This window comes from Plecotus auritus, assembly GCF_963455305.1.
Source record: "Plecotus auritus genome assembly, chromosome: X".
Taxonomy (NCBI): Eukaryota; Metazoa; Chordata; class Mammalia; order Chiroptera; family Vespertilionidae; genus Plecotus; species Plecotus auritus.
In genome coordinates, this window is record NC_137784.1 from 102630296 (window position 1) to 102649330 (window position 19035).

The 19035-nt window shown below is 35.4% G+C and overlaps 1 protein-coding gene and 1 pseudogene across 2 annotated transcripts in view; one reads left to right on the forward strand and one right to left on the reverse strand.

Moving 5' to 3' along the window:
* Positions 1–916: 916 nt before the first annotated feature.
* Positions 917–7063, forward strand: LOC308240225 (tyrosine-protein kinase Fer-like; annotated as a pseudogene). The gene is made up of 2 exons: positions 917–991; positions 6135–7063. The product of its transcript is annotated as a tyrosine-protein kinase Fer-like (transcript).
* THOC2 (THO complex subunit 2) overlaps positions 5237–19035 on the reverse strand; it is a 111897-nt gene continuing 98098 nt past the window's right edge. The window contains exons 28-33 of the mRNA XM_080653130.1: positions 15435–15572; positions 15028–15097; positions 14788–14945; positions 12859–12935; positions 12353–12398; positions 5237–6755 (exon numbers count right to left, since the gene is read on the reverse strand). Coding sequence (XP_080509256.1) covers positions 12371–12398; positions 12859–12935; positions 14788–14945; positions 15028–15097; positions 15435–15572 — 471 coding nt within the window. The 3' untranslated portion in view covers positions 5237–6755; positions 12353–12370. The remainder of the gene's footprint in view (positions 6756–12352; positions 12399–12858; positions 12936–14787; positions 14946–15027; positions 15098–15434; positions 15573–19035) is intronic.

Below are 19035 nucleotides of genomic sequence, written 5' to 3' on the forward strand. Positions count from 1 at the left end.
CCAGGCCTGCCAGGGAAAGGCAGTTGGGAGGGACCAGGCCTGCAGAGGAGAGCAGTTGGGGGAAACCAGGCCTGCAGGGGAGGGCAGTTAGGGGTGACCAGGCCTGCAGGGGAGGGCAGTTGGGGGGACTCAGGCCTGCAGGGGAGAGCAGTTGGGGGGGACCAGGCCTGCAGGGGAGGACAGTTAGGGATGACCAGGCCTGCAGGGGAGGGCAGTTAGGGGCAAACCAGCAGGCAGGCGAGCAGTTGGGAGCCAGCAGTCCTGGATTGAGCCAGGGGTCCCAGATTGGAGAGGGTGCAGGCTGGGCTGAGGGACAACCCCCTCCCCCGTGCACGAATTTCGTGCACCGGGCCTCTAGTGTCAATATAATGTATAATCCCATTTATATGAAATGTTCTGAACAGGCAAATCCATAGAAGCAGGAAATAGATTAGTGGTTTCCAAGGGCTAGTGAGGGGTTAGAGGTGATGGCTAAGAAGTTTGGGGTTTCTTTTGGTGGTACTGAAAATGTTCTAAAATTATTTCTGGTGATGGATGTGCAATTCTGTGAATATGCTAAAAGCCAGGGAATTGTACATTTTAAATAGGTAAATTTTTTGGCATGTGTGTTAGATCTCAATAAAGCTGTTTTTTTAAAAAGAAAAAGAAAAAAAAATAAATAAATAAAATAAAAAATAAAAAATTAAACACTTGAACCATGCTTCTGATAAGTGATGAAAATATTAAGCAACTGTAACATTGTTTCATTCTACCTAAGAGGCAGCCTTAGAGATCAGTATCCATAAAAAATGGGAAAAAAATCTAAAGGCCAGGAACAGAATTTCAGCTGAGATTGTATGGTAAATGGGATCATGGGCCCCTTCCCATACTCCAGGAACAGAATTTCAGCTAATGAGATTGTATGGTAAATGGGATCATGGGCCCCTTCCCATACTCCAGCTCCCCCTCCTACCCTGCGGGAAATATAGTGAAAGCCATCTGTAAGCAGATTGTGAGACCTTGGGAACTAGCTAGCAACTCAGTCTAAGAAAGACCAAAGAGAAACTGCTTTTAGATGTGAGCCTGGATTGTAAACAGCTCGAGTTTTAATCTCACAGAGCTTGCAAAGAGGCCTGTCACCCTCCCCCTGCACGTCCTGTTTTTCTGTTTTCTGTACTCTATAAAACCTTATGCTGGGAAAGTCTGGGAGGCGGCAAAAAAATAGCATCAGCTGGTCGCCCCAGTGCAGCCTATCCACAGGTTGGGTGGGACTTAGCAGGACAACTTCATGGGAGGCAGCTGATACAGTGGTAAAATTCACCAATTGGCTGCTACTGGTGCACACATAAATTCTAATAAACCCATGTCTTTCACAGTCATGGGAGCTCAGCACTTTGCATAGCAGAGATCTTGTTTATGTTACTTATGTCATGGGAACTAAACAACGGTTGTATGAGTTTCTGATCATTATGAACATGCTTAGAAAAAGTAAGGCCTTCATAAGTGCCAGTTGAGGAATCCTGTCCCAAATATTCAAAAATATTTTCCTGTACTAAACCAAATCATCAGAGACCTGGGTGCCTGGACCACATATTTTGGTGTCATTGTAGAAATATCCTTACTAGAATGAGTTGAGGTGTTGGTCATCAGCTAACATTTAGGTCCATTACAAGATACATACCTTTGATTTACAGAAAAGACAGGGTTTCTTCTTTATTAGAATGCAAATAAGTTTCTTTTAGGTTTCACTGCCAGAAAAATGTTCTTCTCCACCATGACTGGCCTTTTAGATGGTGGACACTGTAATTACTGTAACTGATCACATTACCTTCTCTATGTAGCCTGTCAGGATTCTCAGAGCTGATTCATGGCCCAGGTGTACAGAGCATCTTGGGGTATTAACCTCATTTTAGGTACTAATTTCACCCAGAAATTTTCTCATTTACTTTTTATAGTGTACTGCATGTTTCTTCATAAATCCTTTTTGGAATATGGTAGGATAGAAAAAAAATAATCATTTGCGGGAGAGGGGAAGAGAAGGCTATTAGTACTTCCACCCATACTTGGCTAAAGTGCTTCCCTGAAATAGAAAATGGCACTATACCAAGAACTAGTGACTTCCCAATAAATTGCAAATCACTTGTATCATTTGACAAGCAAGATGTTCTAATTTCTGCCCCTGTAAGACAAGGTAGGAATGGACAACTGTCTTCCAACTTCTTGCCAACTCAAGACAGGTTCAGGGTTAGTTATGAAAGTTAGAATTCTTTGTAACAAGACCCAGAAAACCAAACTCACCACCTTAGGTCTCTCTTTTTGAGAATCCAGTGAAAGCTATATACCCAGAAAAATGCACATAACACAACTTGCATTCAATTCCTGGGTGATCCATAGATATCCTCCATGTCCACTTATGAGTCTTAAGTTACAGCTCCTTTCTAGAAAATGGCTAGCTTAGACACCAGCCACTAGAGTTCAGAGCCTACATCCTGAGAGAAACCCTATGTATTACACGATTTTCGTGTAAAGGTTCAAAGATCAGAGGAGGATTAAGGAGAGCTCCTGCTTCACATTACTTAGTAATAAAATAATAATACTGTGAAAACTGCCTCATATAGTCTTGCTTTGCATATAGTCACTCCACATGACCACTCTGTATATAAAGAAGCCCTGCCTCATCCAATCTCCTTATCCAGTTTTATTTTTCCTCAGAGGACCTCCTTCCACCTAACATTAAATATTTGTTGTTTGCCTCCCTTGACTAGAAGTTCCATAAGGGCAGGGACTTTTGTTTTTCTCCTGGCTACATATGTGGTGCATAAGAGGCACTCAGATACGTTACATAAATCTTGCATAGGATTCTCTATAACAGGTTTTAGTAAATAAAATTTTACTGGAACTCAGTCATGCTCACTGACATATCATCTATGCCTGCTTTCAGGCTATAGTGGCAGAGATGAGGGGTTGCAACAGGATCCACCTAGTCTGCAAAGCCTCAAACATTTGCTATCTGCTCCTTTACAGAAAGTTTGCTGACCACCAGTAGCATTCATTTGGCCCTCATTTCTCAAGATAACTCCTTTGTACCTAGAACAGAGTAGATGCTTAAAAACAGCTTATCCCTACACATACAGGTTTGCTACTTCCAACATAAATGATTTTTGTGGTTAAAATCAAAGTTTGTATTTTCCATTCTCAATGCATTTCTAGAAAGGCCACAAGCAAAGATTACCTGTGTTTAATAACTTGGGGAATAGGGAGAAGAGATACAATGCTTAATAGCAAAATTTCTCTTTCAAACTTAGTCGTGTAATCTTTAAAATGTGAATGCAACATAACAACTGGCAAGCTCTTCCCTGATATATTTCAGACAAAATGATTTTGAGGTAAACCATAGTTATTTTGTCAATGTCAAAATAATTCTAAGACGTATCATATCTTTTATGCCAGGGACATTATGGGTGTTCAAGTCATTGAATGGATCTCTCTCTCCCATAAATAATTATTGTGGTCATCAAATTTTGCAAATTACAATTACCTGAAAAGGAGCATCAAGATTTATATCCCTTTGCCAATTCTAGAATATATTCAGCACTGTCAATCCTTTTTAAAATTATAGCCTCTATTGTCAATTCTAAAAAAACAAATTTAACTTGCATGGGCATCATTGGTTCCAGGGAACTGAAGAGTAAATGGTAATTCTTGGCATAATTTCAGCCTACTGTTTACGCCAGGTGCAGAGATGAGCAAATAGAATTTTTTCTTATCACTGAATGAGATTTCATTCGAAAACATTATAGTCCAGGGACTAAGACAGGAGGGAGAAGAGAAAAGGCTAGGAAACTTACTGAATTATCTCTGCTAAGTTATTTTGAATAAGCAACAATACACACAATGATACACAATCATTTGAGAAAACTATTGTTTATTTAGAAAAAAGGTTACACTGGTAGAATTCGGTAGATTAAAATTTTTTCTTTTAAAAATGTCACTGAAACCTTTCCAGATGAAAGTTCAGCAATACAAAGATCCTCTAACTGTAGAATTAGAACACAACTAACTTTTGATATCCACTCCCCACCGCAGATTTGTCTAACATAATTACAAGAAAAAATGGCAAGGGACAAGTGAATGCTGGTAACTTTTTCTTTTTTTAAACAGGTTTTAATGTTGTACATGTAATATATAAAGTGATCCCTAAGTATTGCATTAGACACTGCTCCTACTTTGTTTTTAGTGACTAATATTAAAAACAGCCCAAATAATAAATTAAAATTAGTTTTAAAATGAGGTAAATTCAAAATGGTTCAATAATTGTTTATTTTCAGCTTCAAACAATAAAAAGGAAACATTTCAGATTTTTTTAAAAAAACTAAACCTGAAGTGAAATTCTGTACACATGAAACCTCATTTGCTTCTTGGGAACTATATGCAGCACATTGTGCTAAAAATATGGAATAGTTAACACTTTCAGCCATTTACTGAAAATAAATATGTAGAAACTAAGCAACAAGTTAAATACAGTAATGTACAACTCAACAATTTAAAGTTTTCAGCATGGAGCAATAAAGCAGATAAATGAATAATTTAAGAAGATGCAAGTGGGCCCTCTTCATTTGTGATTCTTGGCAATCTACTCAGGAAACTAAATTTCTGGTCACAGCTGAACCATTCCATTCCAATCTCATCTGAAAGAAACAAAGTGATTATATTGATAGATAAAAGAAGGAAGAAAAGAAGGAATGGGAGAAGGAGGGAAGGATGACTGGAGGGAGAGGAGGAGGAGGAGCAGGAGCAGGAGGAGCAGGAGCAGCAGCAGGAGGGAGGGGAGGATGATAGGTGGGAAGAAGATGGAAAAAGAGGAGGAGGAAGGAAGAAAGGAAGAAAGCAAAGAGGGAGGGAGGGAGGGAGGAAGGTTGGTTTAACAAAGAAGAAAAATCAGTGAGTTCCATCAACAACAAAGGCTTGAGTTAAGTCCCTATATAAGGATGAAATATCTGTATTTCTTATTGCCCACTCTCAGAAACCATTTAAGATAGGCAGACTATGATGACTTCAAAATAAAACAACATTAAACATTTTATCTGTGAAAGAGGGACAAGTGGGAAAAAGGGGAAGGAAAAAATGAAATAGAAACATGTAAAACATTCTTCAGTGACAAGCAATAGCTTGTCAAAAGTAAACAGAACACATAGCAACAAAAAGGAAGTAATTTTACATGATCAACCAAAAAAGAAAAAAATGACATCACATTTTTCACAAGGGCATGATTTTAATAGTGACTTATATTAAGATGCAATGTCTGCTAAATTATAAAAATTGCTTTAAAAATATATTGACTTAATTATACTTATTTCCTTTCCTTTATGTATTGACATTTTTCAAATACTGCATACTGAAATAAATTCAAAACATAATCATTACAACATGTGGCAAATAACTCATCTGCCTAACATTTTTCTCATTTATTTTTAAACTAATGCTTAACGCATTAAACTTTATTGATGAAAATACTACATTCACATATTTCATAAAACCAGAACTAGGAGAGCCTTAAAAAATAATCACACTTGCATGAAATGCTGACAAATAATTTACATATCATTTCTATACAGCATTCTGTTCACACCATGTATAATCTTGATATCATAATTATAATTGTGGATACACTAATGTTGAACTTACAATTTTAATACTTAAAAATCATTGTTCCTATCCATAACTGAAGGATGGATAAACAAAATATGGTACACATTCATACAATGGAATATTATTCAGTTATTTTAAAAAATGAAGTTCTGATACATGCTATATTATCATGGATGAACCTTGAAATCATGACTTTATGTGAAAGAAGCCAGACACAAAATGTCACATGTTGCATAATTCCATTTTTATAAAATGTCCAAAACAGTCAACTCTATAGAGATAGAAAGTATATTAATCATTTCCAGGAGCTGGGGGAAAGGAGAATTGGGAGCGACAGGTGTGGGTTGATGGAAATATTCTGGAATTAGTGGTGATGGTTATACAGCATAGTGAATAGTAAAAACCATTTTAAAATGGCAAGTTTTATGCTCTGTGAATTTTATTTCATTTTTTAATAGCAAAAAAGTCAATGTTCCAATCAAGAGTATCATGATGGCCATAACTAGAAAAAGAAATGGGTTCTCAGTCATGAAGATGTCAGTCACAACAGGAGTATTACTGAGCAAGGGAAAATTTGGTGACATATTTAAGGGTTAAAAGATAAAACTGCTATTGCTGTTAAAAATGTAAAGATGGTCTTTCCCACTTGTAAAGATGAAATTAAAATTTTTACAAGAGGCCAAAATCCTCAAGCAATACAATTATCCCAATATTTTCAAATTATAGGAGTTTGCACACAAATGCAGTCTATCTACATCATTAAGGAACTGGTTCCAGGAGGCGATTTCCTCTCCTTTCTGAGAAAGAAGGATGAACTAACAAAACAGTTAGTGAAATTTTCATTATATGCTGCTTCTGGATGGTGAATTTCGAGTAAAAATTGTATACACAGGGACCTTGCTGCAAGGAACTGTCTGGAGGTGAAAATAATGTTCTGAAAATCAGTGACTTTGGAATGTCTCGTCAAGAGGATGGTGGTGTGTATTCATCTTCTGACTTAAAGCAGATTCCCATTAAATGGACAGCACCAGAAGCTCTTAATTATGGGAGATATCGTTCTGAGAGTGACGCATGGAGCTTTGGCATCCTCCTCTAGGAGACCTTCAGCTTAGGGATCTGTCCATACCCTGGAATGACAAATCAGCAAGCACAAAAGCAAGTGGAAAGAAGATACTAGGTGTCAGTCTCTCAGCAGTGTCCAGAGTGTATTTATAAAATAATGCAGAAGTGTTGGGATTACAAACTTGAAAATCAACCCAAGTTTAGTGAACTTCAGAAAGAAAACTGCCATCAAGAAGAAAGTCACATAGTGATGAAACAGTGCCAAACTCAGCCTTCCAGTAAAATATTTTCTTTTAACTAACAATGAGTTTATACCACATTACCTGGAACTAAGGTTTTTTTAATTAACTATTTATTTTAAATATGGGCCACTTTTAACCACTGTAAATAAGAAACACCAGGCTCTAACTGCAATGGATTGCATGGATCTATCTTTTTTACACCTAGAACTGTTGCTATTTCTCAAAGGGTTTCTACTTTAGGCTCAGTTCAGAGTTGGCTGCCCTCCATCCTAGACACCTTTACTTTATTAGTGCCATAAGCTGCATTGGTAACACCATGTCTGCAGAACACAGTCTAACAAAAAGTGGCCCTCCACTCTGCTAAGACAAGATTACCTTTGTAAACATCACCTTCTATTAAGAATTACCTGAACATCCTGGATTTTTTTTTCTTTTTACTTGCCAGAAATAGGCTCTGCTGAATTAGTAACATTGCCATTTGCCTATGTTCTACCATGTCCTCCTCCTTTGTTAGGGCATCAGAAAACTGCATGAAATGGCCTCAAAGAGCACCCCCCTCAGGGTTAAGGCAGCTGATTTTAAATGATGTTATTTTACAGAGACCAATGACAGCAAGAAACAAGTTTGAAAAGTAGGGTGGTCTGGAGAAAAGAGCAGCTAAACTGGTGATCAAAGTAGAGAAGAAAGACAAGTAAAAATTCAGTCTCCTTATTGGAGGTGTGCTTTTATAGACACACTATCTAATTTTATGATCAAAGTCACCAAGAAGGTCTTAAGAAAAGTCTCAATTGTTCATAGATTCCTCATAAAAGAGCCCTCTTGGTGGCAAAATTTGCTTTAGAGAAAATACATGTCCACCAAATTAATAGATTATTTTTGGTTAAGTGTCTTCACCTCAAAGAAGGCATCCCAGAATTTAGTTCCCTTCATTTTCACCAGTGACTGAAGCTGTCATGATTTCATGATACTAGCTCTCTAGTTCTTTTTCTTTCTCTCCCTCTCCCTCATCCCCCTCTCTCTCTTTCTCTCCCCTCCAAGTAAAAAGGCATATATGGATGAAATTGACAGCTAAAAAGTCAAATGAATACTTATGAGGAAGAAAGAAGTTACAGGGACAGCCATCCACTATACTCCTTTCACTTACCCCTATATTGCTACCTAGGATGTTTCATGTGAATAAAATGTAACTCAGAGTTAAAACTGGGAATTTGTTGACCTGAATCTTAGCCTACCCAGGGATAACTCTCAGGATAAATGCATGTATTGGAGATAGTCACACTCAGGGGTAAATGTGGTATGAGAGCCTTTTGTAAGTGTTCATGTCTATGTTCAGATAAAAACAGCACAGCACCTTAGTGAATATTTGGTCTACCTTAAGTGGAAGAAAAAAAAAGAAAATTCCTGTTTTCTCCAACTTTTCAGTGGCTATGAATATCAGTGCACAGAACTCACACCAAGTACTTTTAAAAGTATAAAGAATGATAATGAAGAGAAAAATAGTTTGTGTATCATTTCAATCTCCTACCAAACTTCTGTACACATCCAATGATTCTACATACAGACCCAAATGAAAGCACAATAAACCTGCCCTCAAAAATATGTTGCAGCATACAAAGTAACTTCTTTTTAAACAGTATATTATCAAATGCTGTAAATAAACAGAACCTTTTTTTGAGAGGGAAAAAAAAAAGTCAATGCTGTTTCTCATCAATCCCAAAGAGATAGACTTAATACTTCTGTACATAGCTCTCCATCTGAAGTTAACCGAGTTGCTGAAACCTAACAGGTAATAAAGAAAAATACTTGGTTGTTTGATTATAAGAAAGGAATGAAGTTACTGCCTTTAACAAGATCACAATCTAAGTTCAGGGACATGTAACATACTCATATATAAATAAGAATCAGTGACTAGGACTCTGTAAGAAAGCACACACACACATAAGCAATGGGAAACTACTGAGAAAGAAACTTAATTGGACACACTCTACTCTAACACATTCCCAGCATCTAGGACTATGCCTTGACATGGCAACACAGTCCTAAAATAAAGCAATCTTTGAGCACTTCAGTCGAAATAAGGCTCATAACAGTAATTATAAAATCAATTGTTTATAGGCGTTAGTATATAGTATATAATGGAAACAGATGAAGTGAGTTGGGTGGGGACTGATTGAAGTAAAATAAAAATTTAAAAAAGACCCATTCTCTATATAAGGGGCCGGGGCCGGGAGGGGGGGGTGGCACCTAGGCAGGTCTAGCTGATTGCTGCCATTCAAAAATCAGAACACAATATTGCCAGATGTCCCAATTTTTCAAGAGAAACTGAAATTCTGATTTGTCAACTCTTCTGATTTTTCAAGATGAACACTTTTTAAAAATGTTAAATATTGTGTGACTCCAGAAGGTACATCTAATGAGCCATGTTCTGCCCATGGGCTGAGAATTTACAACCCTGGGTTTAGAGCATAAAAGAATTGATTAAGTTACACATATGAGACTGGAGCTGAGAGATGGACCTGCAAAATATATTAGGCCTTATTGGAGTGGAGGATTAGAATAAGAATGTAGTATATTACAAATACAGATGGAGAGGATAGAGCTAACAGCTAATAGTCTTTGAAATCAAGAATAAAGTCCAAGATTGAGCCTCTCAAAATCTGGGAGAAAGTCTCAGTTTAGTATAGCATCTGGTTCTAAAAGGACTCTCAATGATTTAACTGAGCTCAACATTCATGAATTGAGGACCACATGTATCAAATTCAAACTGAGAAGCTAAAGGATGGTTCTAAAAAGAAAAATTTAAATGGCAGGAATTTTTAAAGATTAAACTAAAGGAAAGGTTAAAAGCAAAGCGGCTAGTAGTGTTCAAGGAACTAAATCAAGGAGAGATAAGGAATTTGGACAAAGACTTTAGCAATAACAAGTGAGAAAAGATAGAGAACAAGCAGGAAGAATAGTGCAAGTAAAACTTATGTGACAGAAAAAGAAGACAAAAGACTTTGCAAGGAATTTAACCTGGGTCACATTTATATATTGTATTTCTTAACTCTAATGCAATCATTTTAATGTTTCTGAAATCAGGATGATATTTATCATAAATGTCCTTTCTCTATTCACTCTTCTCAATAAAACAGGTATAGAAACCAATGATTCTTAAAATTAATGACATCTTTGAATCACAGAAATGTGAGACATGCAGCAGCTCTCCTTTCTGTAGAATGTAAAATAAAATTAAAAACAGTAGGAAGCAGCATATTTGAAGTAGCCTAACAGTAAATGGTGCCAATCCGATATTATGAGACCTCTAAAGGTAAAGGCAGAACAACGGAAAGACCTAACCAACCCTAGAATGTATCCCAATAGGAGGCAGCTGGCAAAAGAAAATATCAACCTCACAAAATTGAGACTACCCAAGAAGAAAGTAGAGTACATAATTGTCATCAAGGAATTGAACAGAATGACCATCATGCTAAATGAACCTTAAAAGGGTATATGAATTGAGAAGCTCTGCTACAAGACCACCAACCTAACACCTAACACCTCAGGCCAGTCTTTTCCTGCCTTTGGTCCTGAGAGATTATATAGAGAGGTAAAGTACAAATAATCCATGGCCTATGTGAAGAACTCAAAGGAATCTTTAGCTTAACTTTCACATACCAAAGAATAATATTTAGGCACTGAGTAAAGAGAGATGGGTAAAATCACAGTGAAAGTTGTTAGTTATAGTTAGCCCATTCCTAACGAAGATATAAGAGGTGGGATTTTTGGTTTTCTTTAATAAGGAGACTGTGTGAAAGGAGAAGTAAAAAGCAAAATGCCAAACTGAAAGAAAGGCTAAGCCCGGCTGTTGTGGCTCAATGGTTGAGCATCGACCCATGAAACAGAGGCCATGGTTCAATTCCCAGTCAGGGCACATGCCTGGGTTGTGGGCTGGATCCCCAGTAGGGGGCCTGCAGGAGGCAGCTGATCGATGATTCTCTGTTATCATTGATGTTTCTCTCTCTCCCTCTCCCTCTTCCTTCCTCTCTCTGAAATCAATAAAAACATATGAAAATTAAATAAAAGCTTAAGGTGAAGAATAAAAAAAGAATAAGAGTTTATAGTTCACTAGAGAAGACAGCTAGTTGTTGAGGTGGAGATGACTAAAACTGAAGAATGGGCAAATAATATTACTTTTACGATATTTCTAATTTTTAAAAAATTACTGAATTCTAAATGCTCTCTCATAATTCTCATTTTATCCTACTCTACTATTTAGATAACAAGCACAGATAACGAAGCAGAAAAAGCACACCATTAGGTTGCCTATCTGGAACCTCAAAACCCTGCTTTGCAACCAAAATAACAATAAAAAAAACTATACCCTATAGCTCATACCCTAATACAGAACAGGCTCTTAGACATTTCTCACTCTCAAAACAACTGTAAAGAGTCTTGGTTTTCTATATGGTTTTATTAAAAAAAATGGAAGCAGTAAATATTTGGGGGAGGGTACAGACAGCAAGCATATTTGATATCATTAAGAAGTGACAGCTAATATGGAAGCAGGAAAATGGACTATAAAAAGAGTCAAAAACTTCAAATACAGTCATATCAAACCATTAAATGTAGAGGGTAAATCATCCTACATACCTCAATAATCCTAAGGCATCACCAAACAATAACTATTTAGATGATGACCTGAGTGAGTGCTCATAAAAGTCTATATTAGGGTGAACACTCTGACCACAAAGACAGTGGACTATTGTCCACATACAATTTACTGAAGATGGTTAAAACACTTTTTAAATCTCACATACAGCATGAATACCTTGAAAACAAAGCTGAGGATTTTAAATTCCAGAACTAAAAGCACAGACAGATTTTTCAGCTTTGCAAAACCTGGGCACTGGTAGAAAAAGAGGCACAAAAACTTAAAATAAAAATCTCTGAATAACATGTCTGCATGAACAGGCAAAAAGAACAGAGAACATGAAAGGGCAAGAAGACCTCTGTTTAAGTATTGGCTCTGTCAGCTAGAGTCTCTGTCACCATCCTCAACTTAACCTTTCAGAGTCTCAATTTCTTCACCTGTAAAATGCAAATGCCACGACCACCTACAAGGCTATGGCACTTAAAAAAAGGTAATTAATTATCCAGAGAAGATGGGAATGAGTGGTGAAAAGAAAGCCAGATGTTCTTAAATATATCTTGGTGTTAAAAAAAAAAAAAAAAGCATAGCTAATCAGCAAGCTTAAAATGAAAACAGCTTAAAAATAACTGTGAATTTTGTTTTGCATCTATACCCAAAGACCTAGTCATTATATTTAGATGAAAAATTCAAGTTTTACTTTGCAAAATGGATCTAGTTTCTTCATCATTATCAGACCTCATTTTATAAAATTTCTCTTTAAATGAAAAGGAGGTGAGAGAACACTCACCTTGATGGAAAGTCTTCATTATCTGTGTTTGTCCGAGGACTTATGAGTAGATGACAAATTAAGGGGAAAACTAGGGAAAAAAGAATGGTGTCTCATCTTTTAGTACAATCCCTTAGCTTGCAGGCCTATTTGGCTCTAATCAGCTGGTAGCCTCAAACTCTACCAGCTCTGCTTTTCTGTTGCATCATCTTGCCCTTCAATTCCCCATGCTCCCAGCCCAAGGGACTCTGTTCTTTTTCTTCCTCTCAATGATAATACAGCCAGAAGGACTCCAAATCCCTTAGTGGCATAAAACAACCTCAGTCAACAAAGAAGTTTAAAAAATATATCAACTCTCCCACTTCCACATTTCTTATATTTGAGAGGATTAACTGGAGAGACCATTTAAAAGCTAAGAGGCTCTTAAGCATTTAGAGCACATACTACAAGGGTACAATTCTAAACATGAACAGTATCAAAGCTTTCCATTTCACTGATTAAAAGCATCAATAAGATGAAAAGGATATTGTTTCTTCTCTTCCTTTCCTCCTGAACTGTCCCGTTTCTCTTTCTTTTCTATCTTTTCTTTATCATGCCTGGACTCCTATAAGGAATGGTGGAATTAGTTGGGGAAGGGAAAACCAAATTAAAAAATCAGCTCAAAATCCCTTTTCAATCACCCACCAGTCATAAATTTTTCTTCAAAAATTTATTTAATATGACACCAAAAGCACAAGCAACAACAAAGAATTGGACTTCATCAAATAAACACTTTCATGCATCAAGTTACACTATCAATAAAGTGAAAAAACAATCTACCAAATGGGAGAAAGTATTTGCAAGTCGTAGATCTCATAAGGTTCTAAGTATCAGACTATATACAGAATTCTTACAACTGAGCAACAAAAAGACAAATAATCCAATTAAAAATGGCCAAAGCATCTGAATAAATTTCTCCAAAGAGGATATACAAATGGCCAAAAAGCACATGAAAAGATACTCAACATCATTAGTCATTAAGGAAATGCAAAATCAAAACCACAATGAGATGCCACTTCACACCCACTAGGATGGCTATGTAATAAAAAATAAAATTTAAATTAAAAAAATGTTGAAAAGAATGTAGAGAAATTGGCACCCTCAGGCACTGCTGGTAGAAATATAAATTGTGCTGCCACTGTGGAAAACAGTTTGGTGGTTCCTCAAAAAGTTAAACATAGCATTACCATATAACCCAGAAATTCCACTCCTGGGTATATACACATGAGATTTTAAAACAGGTATTCAAACATATACTTCATAGCAGCACTATTCACAATAGCCAAAAGGTGGAAAACACAAAAGTCCAACAAATGTGGTATATTCATACAATGAAATATTATTTAGCCATATAAAGAAATGAAGTACTACTGATTCATGCTACACCATGGAAGAATCTCAAAAACATTATGCTAAGTGAAAGAAGTCAGATACAAAAGGCCACTTATTACATGATTCCATTTATATGAAATATCCAAAATTGATAAATCCACAGAGACAGAAAGCAGATTAGGTTTTTTTTCAGGGGATAAAGGGAGAGGAAAATGGGGAATGCAGCTTAATGGGTATGGAGTTTCCCTTTGAGGTGATGAAAATGTTTTGGAACTAGACAGAGATGGTGATTGCACAACATTGTAAAGATACTAAATGCCACTGCTTGTATACTTTAAAATGGCTAATTTTGTTATGTAAATTTTAACTCAATTTAAAAAATAAAAGGAGCAACCTCCCTCTAAAGCATACAGAAATTTTTAAACTATCACCTTATAATTTTCTAAAACTGCTTTTAATAACTATAAATGTAACAACTATAAATGTATAAAATATACATATTTTGAATATTCAACATAATAATGCTTTACACTTTAGTGATGACTTGCTTACTTAATGGCTGATGCATGATATATATTTTGAATATCATTCATTAATAAGTACCTAAGAGAATGCACACTACACTTAATGTGAGAATCAAATACAAGTTGCAAACACATAAGGTTATTAGGAGAAAATGTTATAAAAATGTTTAGAATCACAAACATTTTTTACTTTGACACTGTAATGATCAGGGAGAATTCATGTAATCATATTTTAATCTCATGAATACAGAGAAATTAAAAAGCACTGTTGATGGAGAAAAAAGAAAACACAAAAAGAAAGGCTGAAACTCAATGAACAGAAATAGGTGGGAGTGGAATGGAGAGGAAAGGAATTTCAGAGGTAAACTAATTCTACCCTTCCAGTAATTTGGGACCGAGTTCGTTTGAATCCCCCAGATAACCTGCCCTCCCCTACAGTCTCATCTTTCCATCCCAAATAATTAACAAAAGACTACTTGACTATAAAAGAACCTCAATATTTGCTGCATTTTCAAAGGGTTAATTTTCTAAGTATATTGTTCCTTTGTTTTCCTAATTTACCTTTTTGCCACTGGAGGAGATTTTATCCATTTTTTCTGATTTAAATGAATCACCACCTTTTTCTTTGCCTGAAGATTTGGACTTATTTTTTTCCTTGTCTTTCTCATTTGGATAAGGAGACTCACATGGACTTTCACTTTTGTGTTTTGAAACTGCCACTAAAATTATAAAAGAGAATCATGAAAGCTGTTGCCAATTCAGTTTGACAATTGTTTCAAAAGTATTGGTAAGTCTACCTACTTGTTCCATTTTCCTCTTTTCGCCTCTTGGTTAAGTCCGGTAGCACTTCACGGTCATTGTTTGAGTGATCCTAGAACCAAGAATTGTGAACTACATTGATCAAGAGTTTTTTCTTTTGTTTTGTTTTAAAGTATTACTTTTATGCAAGGGCACAGCATTGTAGAATAGTTGTGATAGTTTCACATACTTGGTAAAATGACATGAAAGACAAGCAGAGCTGGGAGAGATTATTAGGCTGAAGATCCTTATTACTGTAGAAGATTCAAACACACTTTAGGATGAAAATACCAATTAAAACACTAAATAACGGATTGCCATGCAACAAACTAGTACTTTAAAGATAGGCAACAAACATACTATTGTACACAATAACGAGCTTTCCAAACTAGTTTTAAAAAATTACAAACCCTTTTCCGTTCCTTCCTGTCCTTTTCATCTTTTTTCTCTCTTTCTCTGGATCTTTCCCTTGACTTGTCCAAATCTTTCTTGTCCATTTCTCTCTCCTTACTCTTGGACAGTGGTGAAGGAGTATGATTAAGGTAGAGCTGTTAAATTAAGGCAACATTACTAAAGATTATAAGTTTTCCAGTATTGGTATTATTTGCTTGTTTATTTAATGAAAGACAATTGGTAGTTAGACCCCAAGTCAAAACTGGTCAGCTGTCTGGATTACAAGAGGTAAAATAAAAGAGCATGGCACAAATTTTGCAAAGATTTCAATTCTTGGGCTTATAAAATTACCAGTTCATTCCTGCCTTGACTGAGATTCATTAGTAGATTCACAAGCTACAGTTCTTTTTATAGCTCTATTGTGAAGATCTATAACCACCATTACAAGAGTCCATATGTGAAAAATAGTGACTAGACTTTCTCTACTGTAAAAAAAAATTACAAACCTCTACAAAATCATGGAAATTTTAAATAGTTTTACCATCTACTGATAGGCAATCAATGACAGTAAGCAAAAGTATAAAATAAAGCCTAGCCATAACTAATAAGTCTTTTCTGCCTCAGAGTATATCATGCATAGATTATCCTAAATTATTTTTACAAATGTAAAGGCTACATAGTCTCCAATTCTGAAAGCACTCAGATTCTATCTAATTATCATAACTAACTGTGAATTTTGTCTTACTAGTTCTAAATAACTCAGCAAACTATATAGTCAGCTGCGGATGATGAAACACCTCAAAGACTGAAAAATGATAAACCAATGTTCTCCTCTGCTTATTCTTTCTCTGCCAAAAAGTCCATAGGCAATAAAACAGCCAAAGATCAAGGATTTGCTAACTCTAGTAATTAAGAGATAACCTTACTTATGCAAGTTGTAAATATGGAAATCTACTATAAAAGAAATCATTAAGGAAGCAATCAAATACCTAACCTTACAGCATTTATAACTGTGCTACAAGCTATGTTTAAGACATTAAAAGTATTAGGCAGCAGAATACTGAATATAACTTGTTAACTACACAATTCTAGATATACCTTAGCAACGAAAAGAACAGTGAGTCAGAAGTCAAATATTGTTACAAAATGAAATCCTTTGATATTCAAAGGAATACATGAAAAAGACAAACATCACTTTGAGAATTAAAGAAACACATTTTTTTAACACCACCAAATATTTTCAATTCAGCTAGCTCAGAAATAGTGCCATAGCAATACAGAAGTAGATTCTTTAAAAATTTCAATCTTTAAAAGTTGGTGATCAACTGAAATAAACAAAATGTTCATTATTAACAAAGAGCAAGAGAATGAAAAACAGTCATAAAAGTGTTTGTGCAAAATGTACTCTTGCTGGGTATAATGCATTAAATGACACTTCAAGATTTTCTGTATACGAGTTGTATTCCTGCCTTAATATTACTCATGAAACTGACAAGACAATGGAAATAATATATTACTGCAATACTTGAAAAAGATTTCTCTAAAGGAAGTATTGCTTAATTCTCCCAATAGAAACAAAAAAAAGTTTTGTTACAAATAAGCACCCATGTGCACACACATACACACGCGCACACACGCACACACATACACAAGAATGAAGTTTTCAATTGTGCCTAACTTGAATTCTGTATTGCTAGAAATTGAGAAACCTAGAAAATTTTAGTTTATAAATGTATTCAATTATATTCCTTCTTTCTACCCTCTTAAGAATAGTGCTGATCACAATACTCTTTTCCACAAAAACAGTCTCTCATTACCTATGGGATAAAATACATACTCTTCAGCTTAAGTTTTCTGAACTCTTCGCAATCTTTGCACAATTATATCCTACTAGGGAGCACCCAAAGCATTATATATGCTGTGGCTACTACTGTTCCCTAACACCCTGCCCTTCCCAGTTTTCTTCACCAAAATGGTTGTTCACTTTTACCTTAATCTCTTAAAATCCTACTTAGCCTTCAAATTCAGCTCAGAAGTCATCATCAATTTGACTGTCCCTCCACTCTGCAACTCACTTTCTAGTAAACTCATATTACTTCATATTAACCTTTTTGTGACAGGTATTCCCTGTTAAATTCATGTCATTTATTTTTTAGCATACATAGTTTCCAGTATGGTAAGGAACTAATGTATCTTTTCTGCTTTTACACACTTACTAGTGCCTTGTACACACACACAGTGAGTACTCAATAAATGTCTGCCAAATAAAATTAATGATTTGTTAAATTGATCTGCATGAAGCATTGCTGAATTTTTGTTTTTATTTGCTTTTATTTTTGACATTAGGTTCATTATCCAAAAAAAAATTTGATTGATTTTCAAAATCTGTTTTAGAGAACACTGCTACGTTTTTATTAAGGCTACAATATATAAAGACAGCCTAATTTGCAGGCTTGGCTTTGGTTGTAAAAACTTGTTTTAAGATGGTAATAGAAATTAAAAGCAGCATTCTCTTTTGAGGTGGTTATTGCTGCCCTCCTAAATTACACAGAACCTACATTAAAGGAGCATGCTTTTCACACATTCTTTATCAAATGCAACTATAGTAGGATTGCTAGGTAAAAATACAACTGACCAAAATTGAAACTATGCCAACTGGAAATTGGGATAAAGGGTGAACTGACAAAATATTTGGATACCAAGCTAGATTTTTCTCTCTTTAACTAATCAAATAAAAATAGTGAGTAAAAGAAAATTTTAAAAGAGTATCCCAGGGCATAACTCAAAGGTTAAACTAAAGCAGGGAAACAATTTTATACGTACAAGTGACAAGACAGCATGAAAAAATAGACACACTTCTTTTGAGTCCTCTAAAAAATAAAAGCTACCCCAGGAACAGTAAGTATATACAGATCAAGTTTAGAGATCATTCTAAGTCCAGTAAGTTTTGCCCTAAGACATATATATGCTATTAAAATTTCCTATACACATAAAAATGCAACATCAATTACTGTGCAGACCAGTAAACTTTGGATGCTTTACCAAAGTCCAAAGGCCTAAGAGTTCATTTCAAATATTTATTGAACACCAAATAATATTGCCAGGTACCATACTAAAGCACAAAAGATCTGAAAAGTGGTGTGAAACACATGATTTTTAGAAGTGTATTCATATGCCATTTTCAAAATTTTCTGGTTGTCTGTGTAATAAAACTATTGAATTTTAAATGCCCAAAAAGTCACCATCTTTTTTTTTTTTTTGAAAGAGAAGTAGTAGTAGTAACATTGACTTAAATCATTATAAGTTTAAAAAACAAGACAAACACATTAAAGGAGTTAGGAACCCTGTCAACTACTGTTGAAATGGGTGCTAAGAATCAAGGAACCATAATGTTTTTTCTTTCAATTTGTTTTCATTGTGGTAATAACACCTGAGGAATCTTAACTGTAGTCCAAGTTTTGATACTGACAAGTTATATGCCACTGGGAAAGGACCAAGAACATTTTCAGTCTCTTAGTCAAAAATACACTAACACCTATACTATCTACCTCATAGCACTGTAATGAGCACAAAATGAGATAACATATGTTTCTCTCACATATGTTTATTTTCAAAAGG